Consider the following 19,250-nt stretch of genomic DNA (forward strand, 5'->3'; position numbering starts at 1 on the left):
TAATATGAGTTCCCCTAGCCTGAATATTGTCCCAAAGTGGCAAAAATTTTTGAGCGGTGTAAACCGAGATCTGGTTGTCTTTTTCTGCCTTTGAGAAAATGACAGCCCAGACAAGCGGATCTTAAATTCTCCTGTCATGACGTCATACCAAGAAAGGTTTCCTCCCCTTCCTTTTCCTCTGTCTCGATGTCAGCACAGGCTTTACCATATGGATTCAAAAGCACCGCCACAAACAGTGAGTAACAGTGTTCATTAATGCCTGATCTGGGATCAGTGATTTCTGAGGTGTAGCTAATCATTCAAGTTCACAGAGTTTCTTTCTATATTATTTAATCCCGCCACTGGCCGTCTTGATGCATCAGTGAATCAAGCCAGTGACTAAAACGATCAACTTCACGTCATTTCTGTTAGTAGCATGAAACAAATCTGTTATTTAAATGATTAAACTACAGAGAGCGATCAAAGAACACTCTTTATAATGTTCGGTTCTGTCAGTCACGCGTATATCTGCAGTCCACACTTGGCCGTTTGAATGACGCTGCTCTAGTAATTATGCTCAACAGAAGCTCTTACTGTATTCATGTCGTGTGTTAGCTGTGGTGAAAGCAGTTTGTGAGAGAAATAACGTTGCAATGTTCACTCATGTTTATTCAGAGCTCTCATGTACAAACAAAATAAACTTGCGCTCTCAACAACTCAGTACAATAACACTTCCTCAGCAATCTTTCCCCAGCTCCTTCTCTCAACTGGCAGTGAGTGCTGCTCGTGCCTTACTAAGCCACGCCCCCTCCGCACGTAATTTCATTTCAAATGCAGATGTCAGCCAATCACAACAGAGGGTGTTTTCACTGAAGACTCGCAGCAGACACACCCCTTGAAACAGAGCATTTCAGCCAGAAGGCTATTATCAGTATTGAAAAAAATACCTTTTATTTCTAAATTATGACATTTTTTGATGTAAAAACCATACTGACAAAATATAAGTACACCTCAGGAAACATAAAATAATAAAAAAAAATCCATGCCATGGGACCTTTAAATTAATTAACAGTCAGGGAAACTAATGAGAAGGAACACATCCAAACAGAGAGAACTGAACCAAAACAATAAAACTAAACCAAACAGAAGCATAACCCTCACACACAGCTTTTAAATCATATATTTAGGGCCCGAGCACCGATGGTGTGAGGACCATGTTGGAATTATTCCGTTTATTTATATATGTATTTGTTTATGCTTGGCATGCAGTGAAAAGGGTGTTGAACTGATTTCAGATGAGAGAAACATTTGAGCTATTTGACATTACTGGTGATGGATTTATTTTGTACAGGTACATCTACAGATGTGAGCAGATATGCTGGACAGTATGAACATGTGTTTGAAGCAACGATCTCTGGCATCACCCTGCAGGCGCCACAGCTTGACATCAGCACTGTAGCAGCAGGTGGAGGCTCTCGGCTGTTCTTCCGGTAACAAACATACAATATGATAATAGATCACAATGTAATTGTTGATTTGTTGAGTCTGTATTAATATATTGTAGTGTGTTTTTTTAAATCATTTTTTGCATTGATTCAGTTGGTCTAATTGTGATTTTTTTAAATTAGACAGATAAGTTAGAACCAGTGGCATTTGACATGGGGTCGTTGATGTGTAGTCAATGACCAGCTATTTGTTGTTAATAATTGAATTGGTTAAGATTACAGATTAATCAATGTCAGCACAAATACATTCATGCATACACTGATTGGGCAGTCAGCCGAAGCTAGCGTGCACACTCAGTTTTGGAATGTTGATTTGTGAATAAAAATTATGTTCAATGCAAACATCCCTGACAGGAGCCCATCATATGGTTGAAATTTTATGTTTGGTGTCTGGTTTTCTGTGTTCAACCGCATGGCATCTTTTCTGTTCTTTCACTATTTGCTCCTGCATCTTGCCCTTCACCCCTCTCAATTGTTACTCTCCTGACTTTATTAGTGTTTCTTCAGATGGTTATTGGCCAAACAAAATTATTATGATTATCATGATAATCAGCCTTTGCTTATATATAAAAAAATGTCCCGGCTAATCCAGCCTTTATATTGGTAGTGAATGGGAGCCCAAAATATAAAACCCTAAAAAGTGCATCCATCCATTATAAAAGTAATAGCGGTTCAGTGGTTCATGTAGGTTGTCTACAAACCGGAAGGTTGGTGGTTCGATCCCGCCGTCGGTGTATGAATGAGTGTATGGATGGGTGAATGTGAGGCAACATGTAAAGCGCTTTGGATGGCCATAGGGTCTGTTGAAAGCGCTATATAAATGCAGTCCAGTCCATTTACTTTTGTAAGAAAAATATCCATAATTAACACAGTATACTACCAGCAGACTACCTTCTGTATACAACTTTGCCAAACTTTGCCTAATGATGACATCGGACTTAGCGTAAGCGTTTTGAACTGTGAGAGGTGTTACTCTTTCTTAGTAAGTTGAATACGGAAGGCGGTCCGCCAGAAGCAGTAAGGGCTTTTGTTGAGCCCTCGTTTTTGTTTAAGGGTTAGTTCACCCAAAAATGAAAATTCTCTCATTAATTACTTACCCTTAAGTCGTTCGAAACCCGTAAGACATCCATTCATCTTCGGAACACAAATGAAGATATTTTTGTTGAAATCTGATGGCTCAGAAAGGCTTTCATTGACACCTATGTCATTTCCTCTCTCAAGACCCATAAAAGGCACTAAAGACGTAGTTAAAAAGTCCTTCTCACTACAGTGGCTCTACAATAATTTTATGAGGTGACGAGAACAGTTTTTGTGTGCAAAAAACCCTAAATAACGACTTATATAGTGATAGACAGATTTCAAAACAAAGTTTTGAGCGTTATGAATCAGTGTATCAATTCAGGATTCGGATCACCAGTGTCACGTGATTCAGCAAAATTTGAACAAAAATATCTTCATTTGTGTTCCGAAGATGAACGGAGGACTTACGGGTGTCGAACAACATTAGGGTAAGTAATTAATAAGAGAATTTTAATTTTTGGGTGAACTAACCCTTTAAATAAATAATGACATTGTGTAATATGTCATGTGTTGTTGTTGTTGTTGTAATATGTCATGTGAGGTTGTATTTACCTAATTTTAAGACCTGCTAAGGACCAGAGGATGTTTTATTATGTCCTGATAAGTAAAACCATTGAATTCAGTAGGGTGTACTTTCTTTGTCACATGACGGTATACACACAATACATTAACATGTCATAGTACACTTACAACCATAAAGAGTGAAAGCTTAACTATATTAACCCTGTGTAAGTTTGGAAAGTTGAATATTCCTTCTTTTGTCTGTTTGTATTTCAGGTCAGGGATGTTTGTTGTGGGGCCAGAATCTGCTGGTGCTCATCCTGGACCGGCCTGCTATAGGAAGGGTAAGAGTGGATGTTAGGTTCTTATCAGACGCACTGATACATACTGCCAATCTCCCTAGGATGCCCGTTGTAAACCTCCAATACTGATCTGTAAAAATAATAATCTCTACAACCATCACCAATGTGCAGAATCCACCTGAAAAAAACCCTCGTTAAACTTTCTTTTTGCAACAGGCCCATTTTCAATGATCATAGCCCACATCATATTTAAACTTCAATGAACATAAATCTAAACGTGTTAATGTTATAAAATAATTGGCGTATACAACAGTGTGTCCCTGCTAATATTAAAATAACACATGGCCTTTTATTGTGGCCAGCCTAAAGCCTAGTTCAGACTGCACGATTTTCAAACTTGTCGGGTCACTGCTCTATTCACACTGCATGACTATCTGGGGTATCATTCAGTCACTGCTGTGTTCACACTGCACGATGGTTTGACGACAGAGGAGTTCACACTGCATGACTGAACAAGAGGAAGAATCGCCGACAACTCGCTCTCTCTCCCGTGCGCAAACTACGTTTCCCAAACACACGTGCGATGTGACAAGTAAACAACGCGAGATCACACGTGCGTCAGACCGGAGTTCTCGCGCATGACTTGGAATTGTTATTAAAAATAATAAACTGCACAAAGTTTGCTTCAAATTGTATGTGCGCTGATTTGTGGAGAAAAAGAAAAAAGATTATGGGGGAAGAAATTGTTGGAGAGACAGAGGGAGCCAGGATTTTGTTCTGCAAAGACAGTTTGAGGTAAATAAATAATTTTGTAATGTGCTGCTGCTGTGGCTGGATGTGCAAATGTTTGCCCTTTGTTTCTGTTTGATAGAATTGTAAATATATCTATTAAAATACTGAAATTATGCTCTATAACTCCTCCCTGAACCTCCTGGTGCCCTGTATCTCACTCTCTTATTGGCTGTCGGTGTAATTTTCAGTCAGAACGCAGTTCACACAGCAGGAGTTTGAATCGCCGACAGGTCCAGATATTTAGCATGCCAAATATCTCACCGGCGTCGGCGACTCGTCGGCGATTCTCTCTGATTGCGTCTTTGATTATTCACACTGCGTGATTGTCACTCGCGTGCACGAGCACCGATTTGCCTGTGATCTCGGGCATTTGTCGGCGATTTCACAAAATGTCGGCGACTCAAAATCGGGGCAAAAATCGGGCAGTGTGAACTAGGCTTAAGGCACACCTCTGCAATAATCATGCTGTCTAATCAGCATCTTGATATGCTACACCTGTTGCGGTGGATGGATTATCTTGGCAATGGAGAAGTGCTCACTTACACAGATTTAGACTATTTAGATGTAGAATATTTGAGAGAAATAGGCCTTTTGTGTACATAGAAAAAATCTTAGATCTTTTGAGGTCAGCTCATGAAAAATGGGGGCAAAAACAAAAGGGTTGTGTTCATAATTTTGTTTAGTGTGTATATATGTATATTGAAGCAGCAGTGGATTTCAGAATTGACCCCTTTAACTTGTTCTTGCCATCTGTCCCTGCCCAGTTCACATACTTCAGTACATATACGTTTTTTCTGTTTCTCTTGTGGTTCAGGTGGTCCTCTGACTGTCACTGATGCAAATCTAGCCCTTGGCCGCCTGCTGCCTTCCTTCTTCCCAAAAATCTTTGGCCCTGGAGAAAATGAGCCTCTCTCAACTGAGGACACCATGAAGCATTTTCGAAAACTCAGACAAGAAATTAACCACTTCCTTTCAACTAACCAGTCATCTAGTAGCGCTTCTGGAAGACACCACTCAGAAATGAGTGTAGAGGATGTTGCTATGGGCTTCATCAATGTGGCTAATGAAGCCATGTGCAGGCCAATTAGAGCACTTACACAGGTACAGAGCATTATATTGTTCATTTTGTTGTTACTGTTTATAGTTTAGATAAGAGAATAGGTGTGGTCTTTTATCCTTTAGCAGGTTTTTCCAGGCTGGTTGTTGTGACAAAAGTAGAAATAAATGATCATGTTACCATAATGATGAACACCAATAAAAACATTTAACCATCTTGAGACTGAAAAAACAAACTGCGTTTGCAGAAAATAAACTTGCTTAGTTAGCCACTGAACTTATCTAGGTAGTTTGATAACAAGATTACACTGAGATCAGGAACAAAGTGAACACAGGCAGCTCTCATACACTGCATGAATAGTTCCTGTTTCTGTGACAAGAATTTTCGCACTACAGTACACATAACAGATCTGCCGATATTTACATCCTAGTAATTTCATTTCGGAATCATTACCTGTCAAATCGGCAAGTGAGTTGACAAATTTCACATTTGGCTGGGTGATAAGGTCACATACAGACTAAAGTTTCAGAGGTGCCTACTTCTGCTAGGTATTTTATGCTATAAAGATATAAATAGGGATATTTTTCTCACAAAAACGCATTGCTTAAGAAGGCCTTTATTAACCCCCCAGAGCCGTGTGGAGTACTTTTAGAATGGACGGATGGATGTGCTTTTTTGACCTTCAAAATCTCATATACCATTCACTGCCATTATAAAGCTTGGAAGAGCCAGGATATTTTTTTAATACAACTCATATTGTACTTGTCTGAAAGAAGAATGCCATATACACCTAGGATGGCTTAATGGTGAGTAAATCGTGGGATAAAATACATTTTTAGGTGAACTATCCCTTTAAGCACTAAAAGGTGAATTGACAACTGAATTTAGCTGCAGTTTGTGCCTGGCCTCAATTTCATACTCTGGGTACATTTCTACATTTGCTGACACTTCATGACATCAGTTCCTTTAGAATCAAACCAATAAACATTGTACTATTTTTTGAGCTACAGCAACACCTCTGTACATGTAACCTTTTAAACAAGGAATGTACCTAACATCAGAATTGACCATGTACTTGTTCCTTGTTTTAGCCTAATGGAAGGAATTGTTTGTCTTTGTAATCTTTAATCAGAATGAAATAACTTTTTCCACTTGTAATTCTGGAATGTAATGCCCACCATTTAACAAATTACAGGACTGCTATCTAAATTTTTGTTTTAAATATCAGCTCTCTCTCAACAGGCTAAAGGGCATGATACGTCTGAGCATGTGCTGGCATGTTTTGGAGGAGCTGGTGGTCAACACGCTTGTGCCATCGCAAGAGCCTTAGGCATGAAGACTGTCTACATACACAAGTATGTCTGTATGTTTATACGTGTCCATCTGTGTATTTTAGCTTTTGTCACCATACTTGAATGGGATGGCAAAGAGATGCTTATTCCAGAATCTCTTGTGCTGTGAATAAATTCATTTGTGAATGGCTGATGGTCATCAAATTCAACTTATACTTGAAGCTGTCTATATGTTTTTGTGATTGGCTCACACAAATTATTGAATACAATTTTGTTATTTCAGGAAGAGCTATAATCCGTGAGCTATATCTATGAGTATATCTATGAGTCTATGGGTGGACCTGACTTGTTTCTAATTTGTCCGTTCATTGGCAGATGTGATCCATAATGAGTGATTGTCTTGTGGTACACATGGAAGATATCATCAGTTTTTAATATCAGTGTGCACCAAAATTAAGAATTGTTCAACTGTGATCACAGAAGTTTTTTTTTTTTTAATTCTTTGCAAAATGTATGTACATTTTGCAATTACCAGGGGCCTATACCATGAAGCCGGTTTAGCTGGCTAGCCAGATAAGTTTAAGATTAGTTTGTGCCAATCCTAGGTTTTAGGTATCATGAAAGTGGTTTGGCTTTTATCTGTGTTCATCTCCATAGTAACTTATGCTCCACGGCTAACCTGCTCCAGGGCAGGTTATGTTCTCGATAAGAGATCTCAAACTGAAATTGGACCATTTAGCTGGGAGGAAAGTGAAACACGTCTGATGCAATTAAGTCACTCTCTCTGTTTCTAATCCAAATTAAAGGTCACGACATAGCATGTTTTTAAAGACTAAAGCGCCTGGCTTTTAGCAATGCTTATTTATAATAATAAAAATGATTTATGTAATTATTATACCCTTAATCAATTACACATGTATCATTTTAGTTAATCAATCATTAATAGGCACTTTGTTAAAATGAATATAAATAGCCTATATAAAGGTCATATAAATAAGCTTTAAAATCAAAATAAAGCTAAATTACTACATGTGAGCTTAAATGTTCAGTTCTTTCTATATATCTACTAAACTAAGTACATAACTTACTTGCATTGACGTTTAAGATTTTACTTGTAGTTGTCCTCTTTCATAGACAGCTCTTTTCCTCTTGCTGTGTAAATTTGTTTAAATTCTTAATATTTTTCAATGATGTAATATTCTGAAATAAATTTCACTGTTTATCTCGCGAGAAGTGAATCTCAGTTCCACTGATCCACAGCATGTGACTGGCTGTTCACTTCTGAACTCGGATCAAAGCCTGAGCTGACAGAGAAAGCTGATGATCAGCATCATGGGACCAACAAAGCCTGAATAGGTTGGTTTTGTCAACTCGAAACTTATCCTGTAAAACTTGGCAACCCTGTCTGCACGCGCGAATAAACGATATAAATCAAAGAATTTAAGGATACACAGAGTACTTACCCAACATAATCATCATTTTTTAGAGAAATAGTGAAGGTGAATGCAGATACAAACAAGCTCTCTGTTTAGGATTCAAACAAATATAATGAGTTTGTTAAACTACCACCATGGTACAGGCCCCATATGTACTTTAACAAACTCCTTCTAGAGATTTAATCAAAGCAACATCATATTTGCACAGTCTAAAGGCATTGGCGAAGTTAAATTGCGAAGATCTTGAGTTTTCCCTGGAGGGTGTGTCCATGTTGGCCTGAAAAAGTTGAATGTTTCACCATGAAACAGGAAGTTGTAACTCAGACAATGTCCGACCTGCCCCAAACGTCACGTTTGCTATGAGTTCTTAGCCTGACGTGGTCATACTCAATTCTAGTCAGAATATGAGTCTGAAACTGCTCCATTGGGCTGTGATTATGGGGCGTATTTCAACCGAACCATGAAAGACATCAATTGGCTAGACCTACAACCAATCAGAGCAACGAAGCGACGCATTACGTTAGTTGTCAAATGTCAACAGAGCTCAACTGCACTGTGTTGCCAAGTCCGCGTTTTTTTCTGCAGCCTTGTTTTCTATGTTCATGGGTTGAAGCGACTATTATGTGATATATAGACCCATGAGTGCGAATTTTAGCAAGCAACCTTGCCAAAATAACACACATTTTAACCCCCCCCCCCCCCCCCCCCCCCCAAACAACATTTTTTTTTCCCGGAGAACCCCCCGAGAAAGTTACTGTTTTGGGCTAGTAGTTGGCGGGTTTTGTTGTAAAAACTTGGCAACCCTGTCTGCACGCGCGAATAAACGATAAAAATCAAAGAATTTAAGGATACACAGAGTACTTACCCAACATAATCATCATTTTTTAGAGAAATAGTGAAGGTGAATGCAGATACAAACAAGCTCTCTGTTTAGGATTCAAACAAATATAATCCAAGCCCCTTTGATGACGTGCATGATTACATTACTGTTTATCATTTGTCCGTCATTGTCTAAAGCCCACCCTGATGATTTCATTGGTAATTATTGGTGATAATTACTCCTTTATGGATCGAGTCCAGACCGAACTGCCCGACCTAAAAATTTTGCGGGGCTAAGTTCAGCTGGCATTCAGGCTATTGAGTCCTAGCCTGAAGACATAAATGGCCATATTCAGTTACTCATATAGTATGATACTTGCTGGCAACAGTAAATGGCATTCTTTAATTCACTCCCAGAAATGCATTTAAATATGCCATGTAGTACCAAACATGCTAGAAACATGTTGAATCATGCAACACTCGGCTAACTGTTAATGTATGCGATTTACACATAGACTGTAAAAAAAATATATGGATGTAGTGTCCGTAACGTCACCCATAGGATTCTACGAGCAGTTTTGATGTGTAAAGTAGGGTCGAGCTGGCCGTTGCCATCTTGGCAGGACGTCACCACGTGTCACTTCTGGATAACAGAAAATGGACAAAGAGTTGGGCCGTGGGCAGAGCTGAGGTGACGTGATGACTAACAGAGAGAAGACAAACAGCTGTCCACCTGTCATTCAAAGTGACCACGCCCATAATTACGCAGAAATATAAGGCTTTATAAAATGTACATGAATGAGATATTTTAAAAAAATCACCCCCCTCACAGCTGTCATGAAGGGCACAATTAGATAAATAGACCAAAACCACAATTTGTACCAGACTTTAAACATGTTTTTTTTTCTGCTGTAAAGTTGGGCATGTTAACAGGGGCTCACAGGGATTCTGCTCCCGTCTGGAGCCTGTCCCTAGTGGCCAGTCGATGAATTGCAGTTTGTCACATCCGTATTATTGGCTTTAAGAGAAAATGGGGGAGGTTGTCACTTGAATTTACACCGCAGAACAGGAAGTTGTTGTAACTCAGGCATACAATGTCCAATCTGCCCTAAACACCACATGTTGGATACAAGTCCTGACCTGAAGACATCTACATGGCAATATTCAGTTATAGTAATAGCGTCACCCTCTGGCAACAGGAAGTGACGTTTAACACTCTGATGTACTACTAGCAACATACTAAAAGATGCAATTGAGTACTAAACATGCTAGAAACATTCTAAAACATTCCAGCAACACTTAGCTTGCTGTTATAGTCATGAAGAAGGAAGCAGTTGTAACTCAAGCATACAATGTCCAATCTGCCTCAAAAATCACATGTTTGATAAGTACCCTGGCCTGAAGACATCTAAATACCAAAATTGAGTTGGTTATAGTGCCACCAGCTGGTAGCAAGAAGAGTGGCAAATACAAATGACTGATATAGTCTTCCTATTTTTATATACTTAAATGCACATTGCCCACTGTTTTCTGTTGGTAGAGGGGTCACGGGGGCGAGGCCTTTTCCTCTGGCGGCTTTAATTTAATTAGTATCTTTGATCTACTGTATTTATGTGTGCTCTTGCTTGTTATTTGTTTTGATCTTGTGTTGTTTTTACTGTTTAATTTATATTAGTTAGGTTAGTAGTTTTAGATGGGATTATTGAAATTGGAATAGAGAAAAAAATCTTTATGACTGGTACATTTTCTTAAGTCATCGGCCATTGGCAGGCATTGCAAATAGTTGTTAGGCCCTGATTGGCTGTATTTAATATTTATATTCATTCTGTATTTAAAATAAAGTGTCCTTAAATAAAGTCTTTAGAATAAGAACATTGACATGAATGAAGTGTATGAAGTTGTAAGTTTTTTTTTTATTTTTATTAATTGGTGACAGTACAATATTCCTTCTCTTTCTACTGTTAGATACAGCGGAGTGCTGTCAGCATATGGTTTGGCTTTGGCTGATGTGGTGGAGGAGGTTCAGGAACCGTGTTCTCTACAGTATGAAGCGGGTTCATACTCTAAGCTGGACCGCAGGATAGAGGAACTCTCTCAACGCTGCGACCAAATACTGAGCAAACAAGGCTTTAGCAGGTTACTCTCAAGGATAAAGTCAAAATGAAGAGCTTCTCTTTTTGCTCATCTGGTGTATCAGTAACGTTTTACAAACACAAATAAAAGTGCAACAAATAATTTTGCAATAATTGGATGATAATTAAATAATTGTGTCTTTACAGTTCTCAGATCAGTATAGAAGTGTTCCTGCACCTGCGCTATGAGGGCACAGATTGCGCGCTCATGATCACGGCTGCAGGTCACCCCAGTAACGCCCACTCTTGTCGCTCGGGAGACTTCCGCACAGCCTTCACTAAACGGTACTGCTGTTTCTATTGTGATTGGTCAAAAATGACTCCTGTTCTGTCTCTCACTCGTTCTGCTTCTACATCAGATATCTGAAAGAGTTTGGCTTCACCATCACAGATCGGCCAATCATGGTGGATGATATCCGTGTGCGTGGTTCTGGGAAGTCTGGAATTAGGTCAAAAGTGCAGCCCAAAGCAGGGCAGAAATCTCCAAAACCTATCACGGTATTAAAACTTATGCAAACCTAACCTTTTCTTTTTTTTTTTGAAAGACTGAAACTGCTCCTTCAGACAGCCGCAGATGTTAGGAAGTCAAGGTATTGCTCAAAGATGTAATGAACCCTTTTTGAGGTCCGATAGATGGGACATAGTCTTAGTGTTAATGATTTGGGGTACACTAAATTTGGTTGCACACTGGATGATAAGTTCTTCATCACAACTAGGAAAACACTCAGTTATCACATCATGTTCATTTCAAGGCAAAGGTCCAAAGGCATTGCTTCTAATCACCAAACAGGCAAAAGTGAACAAAATGGCATCAGATTTTGAATGGCAGTAAATGGCAGCCCAGAATTTGAAGTCAAAAAAATGCATCCGTCCAACTTACGGAAAAATCATAGTGCGCAACATAGCGTAAGCGCTTTGAACTGCGAGAGGCATTACACCTTTTTTGTAAGTTGAATACGGAAGGCGGTTGACCAGAAGCTAAGTATTTTACTTTATAAAGTTTTATATATGGATATATTTCTTACACAAACCCATCAAATCAATTCAGAAGGTCTTTATTAACCCCCTGGAGCTGTATGTATTAAGTCAAGTCAAGTCAACTTTATTTATATAGCGCTTTTACAATGACGATTTTTCAAAGCAGCTTTACAGTGTTAACCAGGAAAATATTGCAACAAAATTTAATTCGGCTGTACAGTCGTTCTGGATAGAACGGTGATGTTATCAGCTCATTTCAATTTATGTCATAGCAACAATGTGGGCAGATTGGTGAAATAGATTATACAGTTAATTTAGTAATACATTTTATTTGGATATTTAGTTGAAAACTTAGATCGAAATTTTAGAGTCCCCAAATGAGCAAGCCAAGCCAAAGGTGACAGTGGCAAGGAACCAAAACTCCATCAGGGCATGATGGAGAAAAATAAACCTTGGGAGAAACCAGCCTCAGTCGGGGTGCCAGTTCTCCTCTGGCCTATTAACACACGGTGTATGATTATTATTTTGGCAACCTTACTGGTCAGAAATCATATTAGATCGGAATATTTGAAAGTTTGAGGTATCACGCAAGACACGGGTTTATTGAGGATGACACTTTGATTACACAAAAATATGTGTATATATATATATTATTTGAAGGATCAGAGTCATCGCGCTGAAGACAGGTTTATTTAGAATGGCGTGTTGGTGAAGCAGAGGAGACACTAATTGACACGGTCTCAGCAGACTCTTCGGGGATGCGTTGGTTATGTCTTGGTGCAGGTCTATCATCTGATCTGGATCCGGCCGACTGCAGTGAACCTCGGAATAAACAGAGACTAACATTAGTGTGGATGCCACTCTTTTTATGATATAACGAGTACATCAGGTGTTATGGGAAGTTTCCCCGGTTCCGGCTGACCTAGTTAATGCAGCCTAACAATCAGTCAATTGATTTGAATAATGAAAGTTAAAAATGTTCTATGTGTATGCCATAGTAAAGAGATGTTTTTAGTCTAGATTTAAACTGACAGAGTGTGTCTGACTGCCTCCTGAACAATGCTAGGAAGACTGTTCCAGAGTTTAGGTGCTAAGTAGGAAAAGAATTGACCGCCTGCAGTTGATTTAGATATTCTAGGTATTATCAACTGGCCAGAGTTTTGAGACTGCAATAGGAGTGATGGAGTATAATATGTTAAGAGCTCGCTCAAGTACTGGGGAGCTAAACCATTTAATGCTTTATAAGTAATAAGTAAGATTTTAAAATGTATGCAATGTTTAATAGGGAGCCAGTGCAGTGTTGGCAGAATTGGACTAATATGATCGTACTTCCCTGGTTCTAGTAAGAACTCTAGCTGCTGCGTTTTGGACCAGTTGGAGTTTGTTTATTAAGCGAGCAGGGCAACCACCCAGTAGAGCATTACAATAATCTAGCCTTGAGCTCATGAATGCATAAACTAACTGTTCAGCTTTTTGCATTGAAAGCATGTGCCGTAATTTATATATATTTTTAAGATGGTAGAATGCAGTTTTACAGATGCTATAAACGTGGCTTTTAAATGAAAGATTGGTATCAAAGTATTGGATTACTTTTATAATGGATGGATGCACTTTTTTGGGTTTCAAATTTTGGGCTGCCATTCACTTCCGTTAACGCATTAGCTTGGATTAGCCAGGAAATTATTTAATAAAACTGGTTATATTCCTTTGAAAGAAGAATGTCATATACACCTAGGATGGCTTGAGGGTGAGTAGATTATAGGATAATTTTCATTTTTGGGTGAACTATCCCTTTAGCAGTCAAGGTTCAGGACATACTTGTGCTTCTTCTAAATTTCCATTCCCCCTCTTTGGTGGTTTTTCTCAATTTCTTGAGGTATCAAAGGTGTTCACAATTTTTTTTTAAATAAAAAAATAAAAAAATATAAGATCGTCAGAAACATTCTTACTATTGCATTTTGTCACAAGATTATCACTTTCCAAGATTCTTTACACATATTTGATTTAATTTGTCGCTATTATTAATAAAACCTAGGAATTATACAGGAATGTTATTGACTAACATTTTTCTGACCCAGGTGACCCAGTGTTACTTTGAGGACCGTTATCTGGACACCAGTGTGTATCTGTGGGAGAATCTTTGCTGTGATCACAGCATCCAGGGACCAGCCATCATTATTGATAAGAACAGGTGTGTGTGAGTTCCTAAAAGTTTCTAAATATTATACCATACATAGTCATCATGCTCACCACTTTAAACTTGCAATTGTTGGCAGTTTGATCAAGCCTGTTAAAGTTCAGTGTGTGTGTGTCTGTGTGTTATCCTGCAGCATTTGCTCCAGATATGAATGATTTCACAGATCATGTGACTTTTTGAGGAGATTTGGGGAGTACAAAGTACCAGAACAGCAGACCATTATCTGACAGCAGCACTAATTTAATTTTGTATCCGGCCCAAACCTGTGTAACAAAGCCTGCGATCGATCTGCGCACATGCAGATCTCACCCCATGTTGGAGCTCTGTTAAAAATTCGGTCACATGAGGCTTACAAGAAAAACGAGCACAGCGTGAACATAAAATTGACTGAATTATAACGCAATTCATATAGTTACTTTTCTGTAGATAGCATACTTGCATGAAGCTTCAGTGAAAATAATTTGACTAAACATACTCCCTTCCCTGTTCTTTCTGGTTTTAGTTTTAAGGCATATAAAGCTGCAAGTAATCCGTGTTATTTTTGTATTATTTATATAATCTTATAGTTTTTATTCTTATTTTGAATTAGCATTTATCTTTATATTAACAGTTTTCATTTTAATTTTAATTTAAATTAAAGTTAATTTCAGAAATGGCCAAATTGTCCCTCCCAATATTTGAAATTCTTCCACTGCTCTAATGCACTCCATTACACAGCGCTCTGTATGTTAGGATGACAAAAGGTTTAAAAGTAAAAATTTTAGTCTGTTTTGCTTCAGGTCTAACATCTCTCGTCAATGTCAAAATGATTTAGATGGCCAATCAAATCAAAGTAGGCGGGGTTTATGTTCTCTCTTGGCTCGTTCACAGTCTTCACACAGACGAGCATGTCAATCTATCGCTTAATTCCACTGCGGAGAGAGACTATTCTTACCTGTGAAATCAAAAAAACTAAATGCACACAAATGTGTCCATGCTCTTATTATACAATCATTAAACATTGATTTTAATGAAGAAAAAAAACTATATGGGGGCAGATTAGAACCTGTAATCTTTGACACGGTTTACAAAAAATTCTACCAAACCATTAAGAGATTCAAATGTTAATTGCGGATTATTTGAGGTTTGAAAACAAATGCGGAAGACTGATGCTGAAATAAGTCTTTTTTTTTTTTTTTTTTTTTTGACCAAAATGTATTTTTGATGCTTCAAGAGATTCTAATCAACCAACTGATGTCACATATGGACTACTTTGATGATGTTTTTATTAGCTTTTTGGACATGGACAGTACAGTGTCCATAGACTGCATGTGCTCTGGGACTAAAATATAAAATATCTTAAACTGTGTTCTGAAGATGAACGGAGGTCTTACGGGTGTGGAACGGCATTAGGGTGAGTCATTAATGACATAAATTTCATTTTTGGGTGAACTAACCCTTTAACTACATGTACCTATTATAGGGTTAGGATTTGGTTTAGGTTAATTACTTGTCAAATACTTGCTATAGTAAGTACATTTAATGTGTAACTGTCACTTTAAAATGAAGTGTTCTGCCCCTCTTCAAGCATCCAATGAAAATATCTTAAAAGGAGAGGGTTCTTCTCTTTAGCTTTTCTCTAAACTGCTGCTGTTCTTCCAATGGGAAACTGTTACTACCTGTTTCAGTCTCCAGCTCTTCCAATGTAATCTGTTAAGTAAGAATTCCAGTCTGGGATTTGCCAATTAACGGTTGATCTAAGGTGTTTAGAAATGTTCTCATTGTTTCTTAACTATATATCTTTTTATTTAAAAAAAAAATTATATACTTTTTTTTGTCAGCACGATTCTTGTGGAGCCGACATGTGTGGCTCATCTGACAGAGGACGGTGACGTGTGTATTGCTGTCGGTATGGGAACGCAGTGTGTCTTAGGAACTGAACTCAACACCATCCAGTTGTCCATTTTCTCCCATCGCTTCATGAGCATCGCAGGTTGGATGGGACAGAAAAAAGTTTGGAATGAATATTGATGTGGAATCTGGTCAGTGTATAGTGGGATGTCTATGTTATTATAAATGCACTGATGCGTTATGGTTCCTCAAACACAGAGCAGATGGGTCGTGTGCTGCAGAGAACCTCCATATCCACCAATATAAAGGAGCGTCTGGATTTTTCCTGTGCTGTGTTTGGTCCTGATGGAGGTTTGGTGTCTAATGCTCCTCACATCCCTGTTCATCTAGGGGCCATGCAGGAGACTGTACAGTTCCAGGTACACAAACACACAAATATACAACAAATTACTAAGCAGAATTGTTGAATTCTTGATTGTTGTAGCCAGTGTTGGGTTAAGTTACTTTTAAAAAGTAATGTTACATTTCGTTAGTCCATAAAAAAGTGACTAATTGACCATATGCACAGAACATTCTTAAGAACTTCCACAATAATATAAGCCAGCTGGAAAACTTCTGGTCAAATGTCGCTTATTGGTGTGTCGGTATCGTCAATTTCCTGAGGTAGCTTTAACAGCATTAATAGTGTAATATTTACTTCATACTTCACCTTGACAACATTTATTTTTAAACCTAGTGATTTTATAATGCTTAATATTTATTCTAAATCACCTGGAAAATACATTATAGGAAATGGCTCCTCTGTCACCATCTCCTGCTTATAGTGGTAATTAATTATTTTTTTTATTTTTAAATAAAAGTGTTTTCTATTAAATGTATTTATTAACGTTCGGTTTTACAAATGTGGACAATCAAATGATGTTTTTGGTCATCACATTTGAATTGCTAAAAAAAGGTTGGGTGTCCAATTACAGATTTCATGTTTCTTATTCCAACGTTCCCATTAGCTTCATTGATATTTCAATCTATAAAACTGGTTTATTGGCTTATTAGGCAAGTGTGACAATGGCATTAAAATATAAAAACAACATTAAAAAAGCAACCACTGGTGATTTTGTGTCCATGTACAGTGAGTATAGACTGACAGTTCACCGGAAATCCCAAGCTGGCTTATCGAAAACCAGTAGGTAACTGTGCACAGTTATATGAAATACATTACTCAGTTACTTTCTATGTAAAGTAATATATTGTGTTTCTTTTTCTTCATGGGCTGGGCTTGATTCTTTATTTTTTTAATAACAAAAAATAATAAAAATTTGTCATGTGAAATTAATAAACCTCAGGCTAAAGAAAAAACAAATTCACGCCTGTACAGCAGAGTGCGCAGCTTAAACAAACCTTTCAGCTGCTGGGTTATTGGAACAATTTTCGATTGCAGCACTCTTCAACAAAACCAAAAAGGAACACAAATGTGATGTTTGTTTAAAGCATTTTTTGCTTATTAGCATGGTTAAATTGGATAATCGAATGTCATCAGCAAAACATTGGTTAATAAAGTAAAGTAGATAAGTATAAATAATACTTATATAATTTAACATTTAATTATTGCAGGTTTGCATTTCACTGTTTTTGTTCATTTTGAAGAATGCTGAATCAGTTTTTTTGCAAGTTGTGTTTAGTAGTTTGCACAGCACACACAATGCCTCAACACTGCAAAAAAATGCTTTTCTTACTTAATTTCTTACTTAATTGTCTTGTTTTGGGGAATAAATAACTCAAAATTAAAAGAGTTTTTGCTTAAAATTAGCAACAAAATCCGCCAGTGGGTTAAGCAACATAATCTTAATTCAAACAGAAAACAAGATTATTTTGCTTACCCCACTGGCAGATTATTTTGCTTATTTTAAACAAAACCCCAAAACAAGACAATATTTTTTACTTGTCAAGTAAATGTTTCTTAATGTAAGAATTTGTTAGAAATTTTGACTAGAAACAAGTCAAAAATACTAAGTAAGAAAAGCATTTTTTGCAGTGAACTTACTCCCAATTTCTCTCAACACGGGGACAAAAGAGGTCTCAGTCAATAACTAGGAAACACACACACACACGCACACGCACACACACATTAAACATGACCCAAACACCCTGTGAAAATTGTCATAGTAATGTGTATGCGACACGCTTAAAGTCACACGTACTGAGAACATATTGAAAATAACACAAAATCACTCTCTCTCTGACACGCACACACGCACAAGTTGTTTCTGCCTGGTGATTTCAAACTATCGTCAGACTTAGCTGTCCCTAATAGATGTTTAATCTGTACTGAAAACCTTAAAGAGAAAAACCCTTTTAAATGCAAAACCATGGTTCAAGTGGCATAATTCAGCCTTTGAAATATTGAAAATGAATGCTGAGTGAGGTGAAACAGCTTCTCCTCTTTGCATAAACAAAAAATATACGTTTCTTGGTACATATACACAGTTTAACATAATACGCCATGCTGTAGATTAACTCTAGGAAATCCAGAGATGTTTGATAGACACTATGTTTGATAGATTGCATCAGTTGTCACTCTTAGCAGATTTTTTGTGATGCGAATTGGAATGTATCAGAATCTGCTCTTTCGAAGATTTTGTGAACTAAATTCCAAAATATTGCAGATATGCTTGTTTAGTGTTGTATGTTGAATAAACTAATATACTAAATTAAATTTGAAGAGGAAATTATAAGTATTGTAATAACTGTAAGATTGATCAGAGGCTCTTTTCACTTATTTTAGATCAAGTCGGCAGGAGGCAGCATGCAAGAGGGAGATGTGATTCTCAGTAATCATCCATGTGCGGGCGGCAGTCATCTACCAGACCTTACTGTCATCACTCCTGTAGGTTGCACATGACGAACTTTCTGAGTTTCATTTTAAATGATCTGCTAAGGCTGTCACAAACATGTTTGACTCATTTTCACCTCAACATTGAAAAAAAAGCCTTGTTTTTCATTACTGTAATGTATCTGGAATTTATCTCATGACTCGTTTGTTACATTCAAGGTAACAAACCATTTAAATTGGCATATTTGGGATAAATAACATTTTTAGTTTCTTATGTTCACCAAGGCTGCATTTAAAAAAATGCTTTCTTCTTTTTAATCTTACTTATCCTAAACTTTTGAATAGTAGTGTCACACAGAGCACTGGATATTAAATCCAAGAAGAGATGTGTGATGCAGAATGAACAAGCTATAACAGAGATTTTAATAAACATTGAAGAAAAAAAACACAACCATAACCGTTAACGCGAGACATAGAGGAAAGTGAAGAAACTGAGGGCTTATATACACAGGGGGTGCTA

General features: G+C 37.6%; 1 protein-coding gene across 1 annotated transcript in view; it reads left to right on the forward strand.

Annotated features, from left to right (window-relative positions):
• oplah (5-oxoprolinase, ATP-hydrolysing) overlaps positions 1 to 19,250 on the forward strand; it is a 56,140-nt gene that overhangs the window by 25,743 nt on the left and 11,147 nt on the right. Inside the window, exons 8-18 of the mRNA XM_067429653.1 lie at positions 1,331 to 1,469; positions 3,342 to 3,409; positions 4,974 to 5,260; positions 6,459 to 6,571; positions 10,729 to 10,899; positions 11,043 to 11,180; positions 11,255 to 11,393; positions 13,952 to 14,064; positions 15,891 to 16,042; positions 16,159 to 16,319; positions 18,683 to 18,784. Coding sequence (XP_067285754.1) covers positions 1,331 to 1,469; positions 3,342 to 3,409; positions 4,974 to 5,260; positions 6,459 to 6,571; positions 10,729 to 10,899; positions 11,043 to 11,180; positions 11,255 to 11,393; positions 13,952 to 14,064; positions 15,891 to 16,042; positions 16,159 to 16,319; positions 18,683 to 18,784 — 1,583 coding nt within the window. The remainder of the gene's footprint in view (positions 1 to 1,330; positions 1,470 to 3,341; positions 3,410 to 4,973; positions 5,261 to 6,458; positions 6,572 to 10,728; positions 10,900 to 11,042; positions 11,181 to 11,254; positions 11,394 to 13,951; positions 14,065 to 15,890; positions 16,043 to 16,158; positions 16,320 to 18,682; positions 18,785 to 19,250) is intronic.

Source organism: Pseudorasbora parva, chromosome 21 (genome assembly GCF_024679245.1).
Source record: "Pseudorasbora parva isolate DD20220531a chromosome 21, ASM2467924v1, whole genome shotgun sequence".
Classification (NCBI taxonomy): domain Eukaryota; kingdom Metazoa; phylum Chordata; class Actinopteri; order Cypriniformes; family Gobionidae; genus Pseudorasbora; species Pseudorasbora parva.